The sequence below is a fragment of the Mucor mucedo genome (genome assembly GCF_025094135.1).
Source record: "Mucor mucedo strain NRRL 3635 chromosome Unknown EV154scaffold_254, whole genome shotgun sequence".
Lineage (NCBI taxonomy): Eukaryota > Fungi > Mucoromycota > Mucoromycetes > Mucorales > Mucoraceae > Mucor > Mucor mucedo.
The window spans coordinates 1-18,595 of record NW_026252538.1 but is presented as its reverse complement, the minus strand read 5'-3'; the positions used below and the strand labels follow the sequence as shown (position 1 = coordinate 18,595).

At 36.0% G+C, this 18,595-nt stretch overlaps 7 protein-coding genes and 1 non-coding gene across 8 annotated transcripts, besides 5 other annotated features; 5 read left to right on the top strand and 3 right to left on the bottom strand.

Annotated features, from left to right (window-relative positions):
- Window positions 1–2,050: 2,050 nt before the first annotated feature.
- EV154DRAFT_532614 (uncharacterized protein) lies at window positions 2,051–2,561 on the top strand (the record flags this gene model as incomplete). The annotated part of the gene is made up of 1 exon (XM_051603926.1): window positions 2,051–2,561. A coding segment is annotated over exon 1 (391 nt), but the record flags the coding sequence as incomplete, so codon positions are not given.
- A 178-nt stretch (window positions 2,562–2,739) lies between these two features.
- Window positions 2,740–3,668: a sequence feature (Protein overlapping with rRNA (EV154DRAFT_475019, KAI7866564.1) was converted to a misc_feature.).
- A 58-nt stretch (window positions 3,669–3,726) lies between these two features.
- Window positions 3,727–3,820: a sequence feature (Protein overlapping with rRNA (EV154DRAFT_475019, KAI7866564.1) was converted to a misc_feature.).
- Window positions 3,821–3,883: 63 nt separating this feature from the next.
- Window positions 3,884–3,929: a sequence feature (Protein overlapping with rRNA (EV154DRAFT_475019, KAI7866564.1) was converted to a misc_feature.).
- A 57-nt stretch (window positions 3,930–3,986) lies between these two features.
- Window positions 3,987–4,038: a sequence feature (Protein overlapping with rRNA (EV154DRAFT_475019, KAI7866564.1) was converted to a misc_feature.).
- Window positions 4,039–4,093: 55 nt separating this feature from the next.
- Window positions 4,094–4,205: a sequence feature (Protein overlapping with rRNA (EV154DRAFT_475019, KAI7866564.1) was converted to a misc_feature.).
- A 3,692-nt stretch (window positions 4,206–7,897) lies between these two features.
- Window positions 7,898–8,674, top strand: EV154DRAFT_571927 (GTP-binding protein ypt1; the record flags this gene model as incomplete). The annotated part of the gene is made up of 4 exons (XM_051606301.1): window positions 7,898–7,911; window positions 7,964–8,084; window positions 8,139–8,186; window positions 8,246–8,674. The coding sequence occupies 4 exons, from the start codon at window positions 7,898–7,900 to the stop codon at window positions 8,672–8,674; spliced, it is 612 nt and encodes a 203-aa protein (XP_051450400.1).
- A 381-nt stretch (window positions 8,675–9,055) lies between these two features.
- EV154DRAFT_475012 (glycoside hydrolase superfamily) lies at window positions 9,056–10,624 on the top strand (the record flags this gene model as incomplete). The annotated part of the gene is made up of 2 exons (XM_051597971.1): window positions 9,056–10,046; window positions 10,107–10,624. The coding sequence occupies 2 exons, from the start codon at window positions 9,056–9,058 to the stop codon at window positions 10,622–10,624; spliced, it is 1,509 nt and encodes a 502-aa protein (XP_051450399.1).
- Window positions 10,625–10,669: 45 nt separating this feature from the next.
- On the bottom strand, window positions 10,670–11,746 carry EV154DRAFT_532593 (uncharacterized protein). Its single transcript, XM_051603925.1, has 4 exons — window positions 11,479–11,746; window positions 11,356–11,421; window positions 11,136–11,299; window positions 10,670–11,076 (listed from the first exon to the last, which is right to left on the bottom strand). Exons 1-4 carry the CDS (start codon window positions 11,508–11,510, stop codon window positions 10,718–10,720), a joined length of 621 nt encoding a protein of 206 aa, XP_051450398.1. The 5' UTR covers window positions 11,511–11,746; the 3' UTR covers window positions 10,670–10,717.
- Window positions 11,747–11,822: 76 nt separating this feature from the next.
- Window positions 11,823–13,457, top strand: EV154DRAFT_154289 (uncharacterized protein). The gene is made up of 6 exons (XM_051594125.1): window positions 11,823–11,972; window positions 12,255–12,340; window positions 12,395–12,460; window positions 12,527–12,545; window positions 12,609–13,002; window positions 13,057–13,457. The coding sequence occupies exons 1-6, from the start codon at window positions 11,928–11,930 to the stop codon at window positions 13,374–13,376; spliced, it is 930 nt and encodes a 309-aa protein (XP_051450397.1). The 5' UTR covers window positions 11,823–11,927; the 3' UTR covers window positions 13,377–13,457.
- An 86-nt stretch (window positions 13,458–13,543) lies between these two features.
- EV154DRAFT_488519 (uncharacterized protein) lies at window positions 13,544–14,499 on the top strand (the record flags this gene model as incomplete). Its single annotated transcript, XM_051599129.1, has 2 exons — window positions 13,544–14,293; window positions 14,359–14,499. The coding sequence occupies 2 exons, from the start codon at window positions 13,544–13,546 to the stop codon at window positions 14,497–14,499; spliced, it is 891 nt and encodes a 296-aa protein (XP_051450396.1).
- Window positions 14,500–14,707: 208 nt separating this feature from the next.
- Window positions 14,708–14,780, bottom strand: EV154DRAFT_t170. The gene has a single exon. It is a non-coding gene; the product is annotated as a tRNA-Cys (tRNA).
- Window positions 14,781–15,100: 320 nt separating this feature from the next.
- EV154DRAFT_154256 (uncharacterized protein) lies at window positions 15,101–16,381 on the bottom strand. The gene is made up of 4 exons (XM_051594124.1): window positions 16,112–16,381; window positions 15,887–16,057; window positions 15,504–15,830; window positions 15,101–15,446 (listed from the first exon to the last, which is right to left on the bottom strand). Exons 1-4 carry the CDS (start codon window positions 16,166–16,168, stop codon window positions 15,204–15,206), a joined length of 798 nt encoding a protein of 265 aa, XP_051450395.1. The 5' UTR covers window positions 16,169–16,381; the 3' UTR covers window positions 15,101–15,203.
- Between the last annotated feature and the right edge of the window lie 2,214 nt (window positions 16,382–18,595).

Below are 18,595 nucleotides of genomic sequence, written 5' to 3'. Positions count from 1 at the left end.
CAACACTTAAAACCTCTTTTTCGCAAAATTTTTGGGTGCCACGTGGCACCCAAAAATAAAAGAATTAAATCATTTTTCAAAAACGGTCCCCACCTATGGGTATAAGGCCCAATTCCCAAAAGGCGGCTTTTTTTTATTTAAGGGCGGTTTTTTTTCAACCCAAAAGGCGCCTTTCAATTTTTCAAATTTCGGTTTTTCACTTCAAAGTTCGTTTTATTATTTTGGAATCGAATAGCTATATCTTTATTAAAAAGCTTCATAAAGGGTCTCCGCACAAGAAGATATCAAAGTAATTAACAGAGTGTTTGTTAAATGCATTCAAATGCTCGGGAGGGACGTTATTGCAAGCTTCAGCGATACGAGTTAATAGCTAGATCTTCAGCATCTTTAAACGAACTTCGTTTTACCTTATTTTTGATAATGAACCAAAAATTCTCTATTGGGTTGAGCTCGGGAGAATAAGGAGGAAGGTAGATGCTCCTGTAACCTCTTTCAGTAATCATTTCATCAATCCGGTCAGCAGTATGAATGGGCGCGTTGTTCATCACGATATAATGGCCTTTTAGCTCTGGATACAAATCCATTTTATCCATGCACTTCTCGAGAAACCTAACGTAGTGGCCAGTTTCTGTACCCCCAGATTTTTTCTTTTTTTCAGTAGGTGCTTTTCTTTTACGACCACTGTGAACAATTTTAATTCGCTTAGAGCGTTCTTCTTGAGGATTACAAATGATCAATCAATAGTGCATTAGACGCTAGAAATTATATATTAATACCTATACATCCGCATCCAGTCATAATGTATCACATAATACTAGGACATTGCATTATAAGACAATATAAACCCTAGTAGTTCTAAAACATGATTCAGATATTTGTAATTCATATAAAAACACAACTCACTCGCATTAATAAAAATGTAACTTTGACTTTTGTTTTAATTTGAAGTTTCCTTATAATCTTAATAAATCAACAAAGTTCTATAGCAACAACAAACTTTGTCGATATGGCGCCTAATACAGTATGAGATACAGCTTTAGTGGTTGGAGTGGTCGTAATAGCGGGTGTTCCTTTTACAGACCATCCGCTAGGAGGTCTCATGTTTATATCAAATGCAGACTCGTCTACGAATACACAGTTTTCTAAGTAATTCATATCAGTATAGCAGTCCACTTGATGACCCAATTTTTACGAGTTTGGATCTTATCTGAATTATTTCTAGCAACCGGCAAGCGTGTTAACTTCTTAAAAGAAAGGTTGCACTCATCCTTAAGGAAGTTGTGGACAGCACTTTTCTTCACAGTCAGATCAGAGAATTTTTGAGTGAGTGATTCCATTGCATCAAGCACTCGTGCCTGTGGCCAATTATCGTAAAACACTAACAGGTGAACCTTATGTCTTTCATCCAATTGTGGTTTTGGTCTATTGATCAAATTGGTTTATTTCTCAAATATGTCCCAATCCTTATCCTCTTTGAGTTTCTTTTGGCCCATTTCTGTGCTGTTCTCTCGGCTATGCCGCCTGCTAAGCGCCCGGACTTAGCTGCGTTAAATAATTTAATTCGTTTGAGTATTTGTGGTGAACCCTTTTCTGCTTCTTAACTATAGCTATGACTTCCTCCATATCAGCATGAAGATTTCTCAAGGAATCTTCGGAGGAAACCCCTTCTTCCTCTTGCTTTCTACAATACTTTGTAATACCAGTCAGAGTTCTTAAGTGAAAAGGAGTAGCTTCCTCAACCTATTCCATCGCATCGTTTCCTTCCTCATCAACCAATTTTCCTTGGTCGTCTTCATAGTAAAAGCGAGTAGTTATCATATTTATTTGAAAAAAAAAGGCGCCTTTTGGGTTGAAAAAAACCGCCCTTTGGAAATATTTATTGACCTTTTGGCGTTGGAACGACTGAACAGTGCTTCCACTCTCAAATACACTCAGCCAATGAAAAGACTCAGGTAGCCAGGTAGCCTACCTAAATTCACTCAGCCAATAAAAAGCCTTAGGTAGCCTACTCAGATTGTCTACTCAAAAAAAGTCCAACCAAAAGATTCATGTCCAATCCTTTTTTATTTGTGAAAAATATCTAGGCTTTATACTCGGTTTTAAAGTAATTCCAAATGTTTTCAACTATATATTCATTTTTGTGTTTTAGACTTGCTGTTGTACTGTCAGCTACATTCCTTAAAATGCTTGCTAAATTTGTATTTCCAATAACTTGCAATGTTTCTAAATCATTTTCAAACAAACCAATTATTGACTCCAACGCTTGGTGCATTGATGTTGTCTTTTTCTTTTCTGGTTCAAGCTTTGTAAAACTCCTCTTTTTGATTTGTGGGTTCAGAGGTTGCGTATGGACAGCATCAGCAATAACTATCATGATTTTGGATCCCAAAACAGCATCATTTGTATCTTTACAGTTGCTATTAACAAACGTATATATTGTATATGGCTGTAAATTGCTAGACGCAGTAAAATCGCTGAAACATCTGGCAAGACAAAACGTGCTAATGTGAGAGAATTTTGATCTAAGTTGCCGAATGTGATTGATCGGATCCAAGCATCTTAGCGAAAGTAAAGTTTTTGGGTTCTGGGGGGAGTATGGGACGCAAGGCTGAAACTTAAAGGAATTGACGGAAGGGCACCACCAGGAGTGGAGCCTGCGGCTTAATTTGACTCAACACGGGGAAACTCACCAGGTCCAGACATAGTAAGGATTGACAGATTGAAAGCTCTTTCTAGATTCTATGGGTGGTGATCTATTGGTAGTTCGTAGTCGTCTCCTTTGGCAATGATTGTGCTACATTTTTTTACTGAGCTGGTATCTAGGTAAATTGATGTTTTGTTTGTTGGAATAAAATTTATTGTCGTAGGACCAACTTCAGGTTTCATTTTTTCGTCAATCCTTATGCTTGAAATGACTAGAAAGTTTGCCGACCGTGAACTGATTATTAATTTTTTCGAATTATCTTCATGCACTGCTGTGAATCTTAGTTCGTTTGGATAAGATGACACAAAATTTGGTATAGAGGAATGAAGACCAAAACCAATGAATTTTTCATAATGTGCATCGACAGATGGAAAACGAGAGTATGATTCGATCCCATTAATTAGTAGTGCTTCGTTTTGATTAGCAAGGATCGATCCAGCCAACAATTGCGATAACGCCAAGGATAGATAGGGTTTCGAGCGCCAAGATGTATTTAGCAACATTAACTGCTCTTCATTTACTTCCACATATTTTTTAAATGAGAGTAATTCACAATATGGGCTTGTTCTGATTATCTTGTCAATAGCCGTATACTTTTTTGGGGTATGAACGCAATCGCTGGTGTTAGATGTTGAAGCTGAAGTTGATGATGGTCCAATCAATTTCAATCTTTTATTATTGTTCTTATATTTATGAATGTGCTGTGAATCAGGAATAAAGCAAAGCATTCTTTGCTTGTCTTCATCTTCATCCTGCAAAATTAGCGGCTTCAGATTCAAACATTCAATAATTTTCTTTGAGCGTTCGTCTATTTTGCATTCATTAAACAAATCAGTTGGGTTTACGTTGTTGTCTTCTTCGTCTGTTACTTTGTGATTCAATATTTTTTCTGTTTGATCACTCAAACTAGACTGGTTTCCTACAAATCCACCGTTACCTTGAAACACGTTTGTTTCATTTGGAACTATAAAAAGGCATCAGCTGTGGTAAAAGAGTTTTTTTATAAAAAAAGACGTATGTACCTTCTGTGTGGTTTTTCAGAATATGAACTGAAAGCAACTCCGTTGAATAAAATGAGAAAAGGCATCCAGGGCAAGCGTATACATACACACATGTCTAAAGTTATTGTTAGTGAAGTTTTGAATTTTAATTCTTGTGTTAAATATTAACGTGATTTACCTGTTCATTGTATGAAGATGATTCTTTATCAATGGCAATGCAGTTTCTTTGTAAATTAATCAGAATCGAAAGATTGTGTAATAACTTTAATATGGTAGCTTACTTTGGAATTATAGTCTTTAATCCTTTAGGAAAATCCAGGTTTTTTATCGTAACTGTACACGTAATTAATCTCATTAGAAATATTGCATAATTTGTTTAAATGTGTACCTTCGTGCGCGTTCAAGTAATGATTTCGTAACGATTGAGATCTAGAGTATTTTTGTTGGCAAAGCGTACAGTGATGTACAATTGTAACTTTTTCGGCCGATTCATTCATCATGTAAAAATAGCTCTTTTTTAAAATATTTTTTGTTTGTAGGAATATTAGGGAAATGTCTAGACCTCCGTATTTTTTGCAAACGTATTTTTTTTTGTACCACTTACAGGAATTCTGGCCAGAAGACCAGCAGACCAGTATGATTGCACCTATTTACAGTCCAATCCCAGCTATTCACGGTTCGTGAGTTCCAAAAACTCAAGAACTCTGCCTAGGAGGTCGCCCTCCTATTGCAAAGACTAGCCGCAGCCGCAATATCACAATTATATATCTTTTTCGATTTAGCTTCTTTTCAAAGAAACAAGAGTCACTACTAAACTAACCTTTTTATGTGATCGGTTACTTTCATACGATAAAAGAAGTATGTTAAGGAAAAAGAAAAGGAGAAGAACAAAGTGTGTGAACCAGCTTTATTTATTGATAAACAAGCTTATGTCAGGATGATTTCATTTGTCTATTTTATCATCCATAATGTTTGAGCCTTTACTTAAAATAGAAACAGTTGCAAAAACCTCCCAAGCAAGTCAGAGCTTGGTAATTGTCTATCTGCATTCCAGTAGTAGCTTGTAATGACAGTAAAGCAGATTTTATGGAATACAGAAAACGATCATCCAATGAAGTTTAGATGATATGGCATGTCAATCGACGTGTAGACCATCACGTTTGAAAAAATACGTTTGAAAAAATACGTTTGAAAAAAATACGGAGTTCTAGACATTTCCGAATATTAGAGGGTTTCAAACGTTGCAAAATAAAATTTATGAAGTTCAGATTTTGAAATGAAAATGGTCAAATGACAATTTTGAACAACAATGTTGATTGGCTGAAATGAGTTGTAGTTTTAAATTATTTTTTAATTTTGCAAACAAAAAGATGTCTGCATGCATCTTTTGTGGGATTTTCTTAAGTTTTGAGTTGGCAACCTGATGAATAGGCAACCTGAGTAGGCTACCTGAGTCTTTTCATTGGCTGAGTGTATTTGAGAGTGGAAGCACTGTTCAGTCGTTCCAACGCCAAAAGGTCAATAAATATTTCCAAAGGGCGGTTTTTTTCAACCCAAAAGGCGCCTTTTTTTTTCAAATAAATATGATAACTACTCGCTTTTACTATGAAGACGACCAAGGAAAATTGGTTGATGAGGAAGGAAACGATGCGATGGAATAGGTTGAGGAAGCTACTCCTTTTCACTTAAGAACTCTGACTGGTATTACAAAGTATTGTAGAAAGCAAGAGGAAGAAGGGGTTTCCTCCGAAGATTCCTTGAGAAATCTTCATGCTGATATGGAGGAAGTCATAGCTATAGTTAAGAAGCAGAAAAGGGTTCACCACAAATACTCAAACGAATTAAATTATTTAACGCAGCTAAGTCCGGGCGCTTAGCAGGCGGCATAGCCGAGAGAACAGCACAGAAATGGGCCAAAAGAAACTCAAAGAGGATAAGGATTGGGACATATTTGAGAAATAAACCAATTTGATCAATAGACCAAAACCACAATTGGATGAAAGACATAAGGTTCACCTGTTAGTGTTTTACGATAATTGGCCACAGGCACGAGTGCTTGATGCAATGGAATCACTCACTCAAAAATTCTCTGATCTGACTGTGAAGAAAAGTGCTGTCCACAACTTCCTTAAGGATGAGTGCAACCTTTCTTTTAAGAAGTTAACACGCTTGCCGGTTGCTAGAAATAATTCAGATAAGATCCAAACTCGTAAAAATTGGGTCATCAAGTGGACTGCTATACTGATATGAATTACTTAGAAAACTGTGTATTCGTAGACGAGTCTGCATTTGATATAAACATGAGACCTCCTAGCGGATGGTCTGTAAAAGGAACACCCGCTATTACGACCACTCCAACCACTAAAGCTGTATCTCATACTGTATTAGGCGCCATATCGACAAAGTTTGTTGTTGCTATAGAACTTTGTTGATTTATTAAGATTATAAGGAAACTTCAAATTAAAACAAAAGTCAAAGTTACATTTTTATTAATGCGAGTGAGTTGTGTTTTTATATGAATTACAAATATCTGAATCATGTTTTAGAACTACTAGGGTTTATATTGTCTTATAATGCAATGTCCTAGTATTATGTGATACATTATGACTGGATGCGGATGTATAGGTATTAATATATAATTTCTAGCGTCTAATGCACTATTGATTGATCATTTGTAATCCTCAAGAAGAACGCTCTAAGCGAATTAAAATTGTTCACAGTGGTCGTAAAAGAAAAGCACCTACTGAAAAAAAGAAAAAATCTGGGGGTACAGAAACTGGCCACTACGTTAGGTTTCTCGAGAAGTGCATGGATAAAATGGATTTGTATCCAGAGCTAAAAGGCCATTATATCGTGATGAACAACGCGCCCATTCATACTGCTGACCGGATTGATGAAATGATTACTGAAAGAGGTTACAGGAGCATCTACCTTCCTCCTTATTCTCCCGAGCTCAACCCAATAGAGAATTTTTGGTTCATTATCAAAAATAAGGTAAAACGAAGTTCGTTTAAAGATGCTGAAGATCTAGCTATTAACTCGTATCGCTGAAGCTTGCAATAACGTCCCTCCCGAGCATTTGAATGCATTTAACAAACACTCTGTTAATTACTTTGATATCTTCTTGTGCGGAGACCCTTTATGAAGCTTTTTAATAAAGATATAGCTATTCGATTCCAAAATAATAAAACGAACTTTGAAGTGAAAAACCGAAATTTGAAAAATTGAAAGGCGCCTTTTGGGTTGAAAAAAAACCGCCCTTAAATAAAAAAAAAGCCGCCTTTTGGGAATTGAAAAGCCGCCCTTTAAAATTATTTATTAACCGCCTTTTCATTTAAAAAGCCGCCTTTTGGCGTTGGAACGACTGTACACTATTCTTCCACTAAAAGTGATCCCTGATTATCTGATTTAAATTGAAAAAAAAAAGAATCAGAGGACGAATATAACAGTACATTGGCCACTCATGTACGTGGTTCAAGAAGAATTTTGAAGATAGATCGCATCTGCTAGTTTATTCATGCAAATACCTTATATAAAAGACATTTTGCCGAATATTTTTAAGGGTTTTCATTCGTTTGAAAAGATAGCTCACTGCATCATATATTATGCAAAGAAAGATGACTTAAGGGGTGATTAATGACCGGTTAATTCAACACATGTGTCAAAGGTTAACATATATAGAATGTGATAAAATTCACTTCTGCCATTGATGAGATAGCTAAAACTGTTACTATGCAAGATTGTTCAAGTTGGTTTAAGAGCGTTGTATTCTTTTGACATAGATGTGTGCCCTTGGATGTTGGACTGAGTATGTAATATATATTCGCTAAGGGCGTATTCCTTTGCTGATAACATTCAGCAGTCTAAAACTAGAAACAAGTTTCTTCCTTGTTGTTTTGATGAGACCATATTTTAAAAAGAGAAAGTAAGCAAAGAGGCGTCCAAATATTTTCCATTTGTTCCTAACCCAACCGAAAATACTTGAACATGTAAAAATAAAAATAAAAAGAGGGGGGAGTTACAAGTGGATGACGTGAAATGTGGGTTAAAAAAAGAAAGTAGCGTCATGCACGATGACTATTGGCTAAACAGTTTGTTCGTGACTTTTTGCCTTATTCAGCTTTTGCTTCTTTTTTTTTTTTCTTTTCATCTCTTTCTCTTTCATCTGTTTATACTAACTTTCTCTTTTAAAATGAATCCCGAATAGTAAGTAAAGCGCAAATAAAGCTAATATTGTCATCTAAACTTTATTTGTTAGCGATTATTTGTTTAAACTTTTATTAATTGGTGACTCTGGTGTTGGAAAGTCTTGTCTTTTACTCCGTTTTGCTGATGACACTTACACCGAAAGTTATATTTCCACCATCGGTGTTGACTTTGTAAAGCTATTTATTGGTTGACCTTTATGCTTCTACTAACACTAACTTTTGTAGAAAATCAGAACTATTGAATTAGAAGGAAAAACCGTCAAGCTTCAAATTGTAAGTTGAAGGTATCTTATTTAAGGGCATGAAAAAACCAACTCTTTTTATTTGTTTAGTGGGATACTGCGGGTCAAGAACGTTTCCGTACAATCACTTCTTCCTATTACCGTGGTGCCCATGGCATCATCGTTGTCTATGATGTCACAGACGAGGATTCTTTCAATAATGTTAAACAATGGTTACAAGAAATTGATCGATATGCAGCTGAAGGTGTGAATAAGTTATTAGTCGGTAACAAGAGTGATTTGGTCGACAAAAAAGTAGTTGATACCGAACAAGCAAAGGAATTTTCTGAATCATTAAAGATACCACTTTTGGAAACCTCTGCCAAGGATGCCACTAACGTCGAACAAGCTTTCTTGACCATGGCTAAGCAAATTAAGGATAGAATGGGTTCTACCATGCAACAAACACAAACCAAATCCACCGTCAAGGTCGGCCAAGGTGCTGCTCTTGAGCCTAAGCAATCTGGTGGTTGTTGTTAATTATTCTTTTTTTTTTTTTTTTTTTTTTTTTTTTTACTTGTTTGTGCACAGACATAATGTTTGGTTTTAGTTTAACAAATATTATAAATATATACTCACTCGGCGTTATTTAATTTCATTATAAAAAAATAAAATATTTTATTGTTATTTTTCCTTTTGTCCTCTCGTTTCAATTTGAATTCAAAGTAAGTAGTCTAGCATATTTCATAATCATTATCGCACTAAGTAGCCCTTATCTTTCTATCAGATCACAACCCAAGACCAGTTAGTATGGATAATACATCATCTGCCTCAACTGTTGATGTTACCGAAGAAAAGAAGAGAGTCGAAATTAATCAAGATGACATTGAAAGGAAAGAATCGCCACTAAATGGTCAAAAAATGGCAGAGGTACCAACCACCGCATGGGGAAGGTTCAAGCAAAGCAAGACTAAAGTTGCGTTACTTGTGACATCTGTTACACTCGTTGTGCTAGCAGCTATTATTGTTCCATTAATTGTGTGTGGGTTGATTGCAAAGCAAGATAATCATGAATCAAATGATAGCAAGCATCGAATTATTACTCCTGGTTCACCTGAATACCGAGATCCATTTGATGATTCAGCCCGGGCTCATGAATTTACACCACCGTTGAAAGAGAAATTTCGATACAATTCAGGTGATGCAGTACGCGGTATTAATCTTGGTGGCTGGCTTGTACTTGAACCTTTTATTACACCCAAGATTTTTGAACAAAATTCATCCATCAAGGACGAATATCATCTCTGCCAGTTCTTGGGCCCTGAAGAAGCCAAAAGACAACTCAAGGAACATTATGATACATTCATCACCGAAGCCGATTTCAAAAAGATTGCCGAAATGGGTTTTAATCATGTAAGAATTCCAACTGGTCACTGGGCAATTCAAGTCACTCCTGAGGAGCCGTATGTGGCATTTGAATCCTGGCAGTATTTACTCCGCGGTATTCAATGGGCTCGTAAATATGGATTGAGAGTGATGGTTGAGCTCCATACTGCCCCTGGTTCTCAAAATGGCTGGAACCATTCTGGTAGAGCTGGTCAAATCGGTTTCTTAAACGGTACCCATGGTGAAGAGAATGCTCAAAGAACGCTTGAAATCACAACTGAAATGATTCGATTCTTTTCTAAACCCGAGTGGTCGAACGTTGTTCCACTATACGGTGTCTTAAATGAGCCTGCTATGATGAGTATTCCCGAAGAAAAAGTAAAAGGTTGGTATGAAAAGTCCTATACTGCTATCAGAAAACTGTTAGGTGCTGGTCTTGGTCCACTATTGACTTATCACGATGGTTTTTACCCTCTTAAAAGCTGGAATGGTTTCTTTGGAAAGCTTTATGAACGAGTGATGTTAGGTAAAATATTATAGTTATTATATTTACGCAATTTACTAATGTGCCCTACCTTCTTTCCAGAAACTCACTTGTACATGATTTTCAATGAATACTTGGTAGCCTTGCCAAGAGATGAACAAGCTGAATTCCCATGTACTTCCTGGAGAAGTGATCTCAACGATGCTGCCAAAAATGCTGGTCCTACTATGGTTGGTGAATTTTGTATTGCTACCAATGACTGTGGTAAATATTTGAATGGTGTCGGTCTTGGTGCAAGATACGACGGCACATTAAAACAAGATGACGACTCGCCCAGTAAACCCGTCTGCCATAATTGTACCTGTGCTGGTGTGGATGACTGGAAAACGTGGACACCTGAATATAAGGAATTCTTATTGAAATTTATGGAAAAGCAAATGGATTCATACGAAGCAAGTGTTGGTTGGTTTTACTGGACATATAAGACAGAAGATCATATTAATCCACATTGGGACTATTTATTGGCTTGGGAACAAGGATTTGCACCTAAAAATGTAAATCTTCGTACAAATCATTGCGAGGCTCCCAAGTCTTCAACTTTGGCTGCCAACCCTACATAGATAAAAAAATCCACTTTTCTCACATATACATAGAACTAATACATATAATAATAAAAATGTCTCCTCCATTCTTTTTTATTATTTTTATTATTTTTATTCATAATCACTATAATCGATTCTTCGTGGTGGTTGCTCGATCGGTAATCCACTGCCACTTTCTTTGATGGGCGTAAAAGTATAATTGTCCTCATCATTGTAACATTCTTGCCAGTTTTTAATACCTTCCAAATAATTCACTTTCAAATCGGATCGATATTCTTCTAACTTTTCTAAATTCTCAATCGCCAGTTCATGCCCAATTTGTTGTATTTCTCTACTTTGCATAGACATTCTTTCTGCATGATTCACCGCAGAGTCTAAAATATCACCCGTTGTGGTCATTAACTTTCCCATGACGACTCGTAACACATTATTATACCAAAATGATATAATGGGAACTGACTGCAATATGCCTTTTTATTCAAACAGGGTTAATACGGTTCTGGAATAAATATGTTATTAATGATTTTACCCTCAAGTGTCCAGCTATCTTCTTGTTTGTATATCTTTAAAAGTCCACTATCACATTCTGTTTCACGGAAATGCAATGTTGTTATAGCGGGTACTTGAACTTTTAAAAAGCTTGGTAGTATTGTTGGTGAAAGATTATGTATTAAGTGGATCACGGCTGTATGTCTATAAGAGGTCAACTGGTTTATTACTCCGTATTTCGGCAAGAAATCTTACTTTACCCATCAAATACGATATTTGTTATTGTTGGTTCGCTTCGATTTAGTGTTTGCCATACTGTATAAATACTATTCAAATTAAATGAGACCGACGGGTTTTTTTTTTAAGAAGTAAGACAAACCTACTATTGAATGTTGTCCACTCCATCTGTACTCATAAGAGGGGAGCTTAATGAAGCATCCTGAAAAAAATAATACTCTAAAATTCGTTTCCGCTTGATGCTATTGTAAGAAAACAGGTCCTCAATAATGCCTAAATAAAAAGTTTAATGACCAGCTTCTTTTTTATGCATGTTGAATTATAAAAAGCTACTCTTAATTATGTTTGAGGAGGAAACTTCGTTGTGAATATCGGAAACAGACATTGTTGTTTTTATTTTATTTTAAGAAAAGAGGAAAAAAAAAAGAGGAGGTCATGAATATGAAATAAATTAAAGCTGTTGTGATGAAAAAACACATGATTTTAAGGTAGTACAAATTCTGTCATCCCTGGTTTATTTATAACGAGCGTTCTAATCTTTATTTAAGTTTTTCTTTCTTCTAACTTTTTTTTTTTTTTCGCTATTTCACATGCAATGGGTATCAGTACCTCACGCAGTCTTAAACATGATAACGAAACAGTACGAAGCATCAAAATTCCTAAACATCTTCAGCCGCTGAAACGAAAACAAACAAAGAAACGCAGTAGTGAATCTGTCACAACAGTGATAAATTCACCCAAAATTAATGAGCGTCTGTCAAACAATAAGAACCGCATCATGAATTGTTCCAGTTCGCAATTCACCTGGTCAAATGGAAGAAAATTTTCGTCAGAAATAAGCAGCAGTAAAGATGTAATTGGGATCCTATTATTTTTAATCGCCTGTTTAAGATTGATCAATTCTAATTTTTCTTCCTTCCAGTATGTCACTTGTCATCTTCCACAGGATCAACATGAATTAGATAGACAACGTGTACAGAGTTATATTTTACGCTGGGTTTTTGAAAGGTGAGTCGCACATGTATACATTATGTTTATATTTATCCAATTGTCATAATATAGTCGGCATATCGTTCCACCGATGATTAAGGACATGCTACTAGATGGCATTCGGGTACTTGACGTCAGGTAAGAAAATTTCAGAAAAAAAAAAAAAAAAATTCTCCTCCGCCTTTTTCACTAATCCATGAATAGTTGTGGACCAGGACTATATGTAATACATTTGACAATAACACAACAACATGAAGTAACTAACCTGGTACTTTTCTTTTTTTAGGTTGGCAATCCTTTTATGGACATGGCACAAGACTTTCATAAATCAACTTTTGATTCAATAGATATTTGTAATTTGATGGCTCGAAAGCAAGAAATGGATACAATTTATCATGAAGAAGTAAAATTGTCTCCGCCTGTTGGTCCCCAAAAGTTACTTGATAACTTCACATTCACACCATATAATGTCGTGAAAGAGCACCGGATACCCTACCCAGACGATACATTTGATTACACTCAGCAAAGTTTAGTAACATTGGCCTATGCTAAAGAAGATTGGAAGACCGTCATGTTGGATTTAAAAAGAGTAACCAAACCAGGTGGTTACATTCAATTATTAGAAATTGACTTGTGTCCACAACCCTTAGGAGATGCAAGCGGATTATGGCGGGACCAAGGTAAGGGAAAATACACGGTTTTATCTTTTAATATTTTACTCATCTTCAATAAAGTTCTTCAATGTTTCGAAGATAAACGGGGTCTTGACATAGGAATCCCTAAACGACTAAATCAGGTTTTGGCAGAAATTGGCCTAATTGAGATAGAAACACGTTTTGTATCTGTGCCGGTTGGGTCATGGGGCCTTGACATTGGGCTTTTATGGGAAGAAAATTTAAACAGCTTTTTGGAAGCCATGAGGCCCTATCTTGTGGAAGCCATGCAAGTAACAGATGAGCAGTACAAAAAAGATAGAGCTGCCTTTCAAAATGAGTTACAGAACGTAAAAGCATTTAATAATATCTGTATTGCTTGGGGTCGGATACCATTGTAATAAGGAGAATTTGCCTATCACATACACACTAATCTTAATAAAATCCAAAAAGGAGTGCATCATCATCATAAACCCCTTCCCCTACCTACCCCCCTTTTTTTTTTGTATGTTGTTGTTGTTGCATAATTGTAATGTTTGTTTCTTTTAATTTTTCATATTTTTTTTTCATGATACCAAATAATACTTCTTGTCCTTATTCAGCTGCTCAATCTACAACATCGCCTCTTTCTAATACCGTGGATCCCTCGAAACAAACACCACTACAACAAACTGATCCTCCATCACCTGTCATTGCATCGCGTATACAGCCAAATGAGACTCCTCCCACACAGGCTCAAATCGATATCGTAAGATATACTTGGGAACGTGTTTCTGACACTCGACACCCAGGTGATGATCCAAACGTATCCGCTTCCCATGCTTTTGGTTTGGCTTTTTATGAGGCTTTATTTGAACTCGATCCCTCGTTAAAACACCTATTCACAAATATATTTCAGCAAGCAAGAGCTTTAGCAGGTATGATATCTTACATTGCCCGTGCCCCCAATGTGGTCGGACAAAAACCCTGTCGGTCTCCGCCCACATCAGGATGCGGATTCGCCTCCCCACCACCATCAGGCAGAACACTAACAATTCGAGAAATTAATGCTAAAAAAAGAAAAGAAAACCCTGCGACCACATTCTCGGAACTGGTGATAAATACTGCAAATCATTCACCCGACTCAGTATCACAGGGAGATGACACTGAGGGAGATCCTGAGAGATTATTGTATAAATTACGGGAATTGGGTGCCAGACATTATTTTTATAATGTTCAATCGCATCAATTATCTCTTGTTGGGCCAGCTATATTAACTGCAATTAAGGTCAGGTTAGGAAAAGAATTTATACCAGAGGTAGCAGAAGCTTGGACGAGAGTGAGTTTTTATAAAAACCGGATTTTAGTTTCCCATGCCAGTGTACTAATTTAAAAAATGTACAGGCACATGCGTATGCCACGTATCATATGAGAATTGGATTAGAAGCACAGAATGCTTGGGAATTAAACAGAAGGAAATCAACGTCTTCTAAAATACCTTCAAATTTAAATCATGGTACAAAATCAAATTGCATGATTCAATAATTATACAAAATAATAAAACCTGACTCTGTTGATCTATGCAGATAGGTATTTATATGTATATATACATCCGATAGAATTTATGATGGAGATTTTACACATAACGGGTGAACAAACCTGACAATGTGAAAAAACAACAGAAAAAAAAGAAAAACATCATGGAGAACTCCAAAAAAAATTCGATAAAAGAGGATCCAAAAAAACAAAAATAAGACCACGCCGTGATTCGAACACGGGACCTAAAGATTTGCAATCTTTCGCAACTACCGCTGTGCTACGCAGTCTTAGATGTTTGTTTAATTTTAATTAAAAATATATTGTAAATATTAATAAAAAAAATCACGTGACTATCACGTGTAACACGTGTTTTGCAACAGTTTGATTGGCTGTTGATTTATAAAAGGATGCGTATAAACGGGGTAGCATTTTATAACCTAGCCTAAGTGCTTTATTCAGGCTGTAGCATCATAGAGTATTGAAAAATATGTGTAATGATTTACTGTTATGTGGTCCACCACTATATTTAGCTCTGGATATTTAGTGTTTTCAAAAAAAATTGTCCAAATAATTTTTACTGCGGTTCGAAACATATATTTTTATTAGTCTTCTGAAAGCATTTATAAGTCTGTCCGAAATTATCTGAATTTATGGTATATAATAGATCAATATGCATTACAGGGATGAGAGTTATGACCCAATGGGTTTGATCAATCATGCCCCGATAGATTTAAATGTGTTTTTTCGTCATTAAAAGGAAGTGAAACAATAACGGTTGATTCGTCGTCTTCATTTTCATCGCAGTACATTACGCTATCTATGTCGCTGTCACTATCAGAAAAGGCAATCAATCTGTTATCTTCCATATCTTCGGTGATGACAATTGTACCATCTGATCCAAGTGTTTGATTGACGTGGATATAGAGCCCATAGCACGCTAACAACCCAATTGTCTGATTGACAAACCGTTATTACATTTTCCTATACACGCAACAAAAAACGTATTTTACCTGAATTAATTTTACCACCCACAAACCTATACCCCAAATAAATACAGTAGGACCGAAAGCTTTTACCAGGATTGGGTAACAAGGACCTAATACAGCATCATCTAGATTTGTATTTATAAATGCTGGCCGATCAAACATATTCTGAAATCCCTGGCATTGCCACTGTTCCTGAATATCACTTAAACTGCTTCTTACATTTGAGTCCTCAGTGTAAGCAATTTTCCATGACAATTCTAGTTGTTCCTGGATGTAAGTATCTTTATCCAGCAAGAACCAGGTGGAATAAATCAGCTGCACTGTTACGAAGACGCATAATGGTATAAAATACTAGGACGCATGACGATTAATTTTTTTTCCCAAATAGGTCTTATTAACATTCTCACCCAATGAATATGTTCTGAACTTGCGCTGAGAAGTCCTGTTGTATACAATATGACAACAGATAAATGTAACCATTCTATACGAATTTGAATAGAAGGTAACATCTCGACGGCTTGGTATGATGTATGATGGCTTTTAGTTGTTATTTGTAATATCAACAATGTAGCAATGCACTTCTTTTTGTGTTAATCAAGATTTTATCTAAATATTGTGTGTACTTGACTTACTATGATGGAAAATACTGCGATAATAAACATCCATATGCGAGTATTATGAGAAACCATCTTGAGTAAAGATGAAATGAGATTGGAAGAAAAGGTGCAAATGAATAATTTATAGAACTATTTGACAACAATGTTTTCAAGACCGAAATAGGAATGCGCATTCCTTGATATTAGTGTTTATTTATTCGTCAACAGATATCTAAAGTCATATTTTACTATTAGACCAGGTCTCTCATTTAAAAGCATTATAAGATATTCCCTGTACGTTATAAATACTAAGTTAAAACTCTACAATAATGAGAAAAAAAAATGGTTTAGCTAGTCGTGTTTGGTGAGTGCTTCAAAAACCTTCTAACGTTAGCTATTATTATCAAAGATTGTTTACTTAATCCTGTTTTACAATATCTACAATATGTAAAGTATAATGGTATGCACTAATATTTTACAGAAATGACCTGTATAGATTACCATGAAGAAGGGCATGCGAACAAAGTATATTTTAAGTGCTTTTTCTACAGAGAGGCTTCTAAAAACGATGGTAATTTTGTGATAACATGCACTGTTTATAGAGCTATATTTTAACATGTTTAAAGTGGACATATCCTCTACCAAAAAAAGAAAGCAAAGTTTTACTGTTAAATCTGAAAAAAGTCAGGCGAAGAGAAAAAAGATTGACTCGGGCCCGACAGCCGAAGTATGTAGAAGTTGCAAACAAACAGGCCATAAAAAAAGGTCCAAAAATCGCCCCAAAAAGGGGGTATTACAAGATAATCTAGGTGCCAACTATCAAGCCTACAACCGCAAAATCCCTTTTACTACAATCTTTAATGATACATATGACGGGTAGTCTTTTATACCAAAAAAGGCTGTTGCGGAGAAAGCAAGAGAATGTGTAGAGGCGATTGAGGCTGGGACGCCTAAAAAAAAAAACTGCAGATGTCAATATATACAGAAATTATATCCAACACATTTCCAGTTGGTACAACAAGAGACAGATTTTTTCTACATCAACGAAGACAGTAAACTGCTGAAGCGATGGTAAACATTTTGGTACACGGTACTTCAAAGTACAACAAATGTAAAAGAGACAAGAAGAAAATAAAAAAGCGAAGAAAGAAGAAGTTTAAAAAGAGAGATGCCAAAATTGGTATGAAAAATGCGACGGATAAGAAGTAAGCAACCCGTATTTTTTTTAAGTTTATGTTATTGCTAATCCTTTTGTTCGAAAAGGCCAAATAAGTGCAAGCCACTTCCGTATGAAGAAGATAAATCTAAGGTTCCGCTGGTAGTCTTTGAGGCAGGAGTGTTAGGAAAAGACCTGGTTAAGCTGAAGGGTCTTAGGTGTAGCGTGACTGGGATTATGTGGAGATCATTAAAAAAACGCGAAGCTGCAGGTGAGTTGATCGCTATCACATCCAAAGTATGCAGTCAGTGTTATCTTAATGATCTGAAGGTGATTAAAACTCCCGGCTTCAAGGGTAGTGGAGTTCTTTGCTGCCCAAAATGTAAAAAAAGTGTGGCAAAAGGACGTGAATGCTGCCAGAGATATTATGTTAATCTCAAAGGCGATTTGGTCAGGCGAAGGAAGACCAGAGGCTTTTTTACCCAAAAAAAAAAAAAACTAAACAATAAGCCTAATATGTTCTCATTATCGTATCGCTGTATCAAACACGGTTTCCTTTTAAGATCATTACAGGTAAAAGCAATGTTTGTCCGAAAATTCAATTTCTTACATTCTGTCCAAAAAAGTAAACAACTAGCGTGAAATTAAAAATTTCAACTGGTTGTGTATCTTCCCCTTCTTTTAATCAAAAACCAAATGTATGCTTAAAAACAATCAGTAAATGACAGTAACCAGCAAAACAATTAAACGCCCTCGGTTCTATTTCTGGCGAAAGACTCTATCTTTGTCCGATCTCAATGTACCTCGTCGGTCAAAAATAACTATTGATGCACTTCGGACCCTTAGTCTAATTCCTTCATTCCTTGGATTTCTGTACAACAGTAGACAGGCATTGTATGTTCCATTGCGCGATGCAGGAGGTCCCTTGATCTTACAAAGTTCTCAGGTTGATTACGTTGTAGCTAGCATTTGGGTAATTCATTTGTTCATTCAGGATTCGTTATACTAAACCATTTTTATACTACGAAGTGTGCATTGGCTGGTTATTGGAACTGGATCTTGACAACAAGCATGATGAGGCGATGGATCTTTCACTATGAAATGAGTAGTGCTATTGTCCGTTTGATTACGTTTATAGTTATTACATGGTGTATATCAGCTTATGTTGGTTCACATAACGGTCCTGATCAGCCTATTAGAACATGGATGGTCAACTGCTTCATCCTTTTGATCACAGATATCGTCAGACTAACGATTGTATCCGACCCAAAATACCACGGAAAAACGGCAGACGTGAAAGATCCCAACTTATTCCTAAAACTAACAGTAATGAAGGTGCTGGTACTCCCAATGTCAGCCGCAAC

Coding starts and splice junctions, on each gene's coding strand:
- EV154DRAFT_154289 (XM_051594125.1), top strand. CDS start 11,928: ATGGGTATCAGTACCTCACGCAGTCTTAAACATGATAACGAAACA. Junction 11,973..12,254: donor TTAAACATGATAACGAAACA/GTACGAAGCATC, acceptor TCTTCCTTCCAG/TATGTCACTTGTCATCTTCC. Junction 12,341..12,394: donor TTACGCTGGGTTTTTGAAAG/GTGAGTCGCACA, acceptor GTCATAATATAG/TCGGCATATCGTTCCACCGA.
- EV154DRAFT_154256 (XM_051594124.1), bottom strand. CDS start 16,168: ATGGTTTCTCATAATACTCGCATATGGATGTTTATTATCGCAGTATTT. Junction 16,058..16,111: donor TCGCAGTATTTTCCATCATA/GTAAGTCAAGTA, acceptor CACAAAAAGAAG/TGCATTGCTACATTGTTGAT. Junction 15,447..15,503: donor GGGTGGTAAAATTAATTCAG/GTAAAATACGTT, acceptor TTTGTCAATCAG/ACAATTGGGTTGTTAGCGTG.
- EV154DRAFT_532593 (XM_051603925.1), bottom strand. CDS start 11,510: ATGAGTACAGATGGAGTGGACAACATTCAATA. Junction 11,422..11,478: donor GGAGTGGACAACATTCAATA/GTAGGTTTGTCT, acceptor TAATTTGAATAG/TATTTATACAGTATGGCAAA. Junction 11,077..11,135: donor AGATAGCTGGACACTTGAGG/GTAAAATCATTA, acceptor TTGAATAAAAAG/GCATATTGCAGTCAGTTCCC.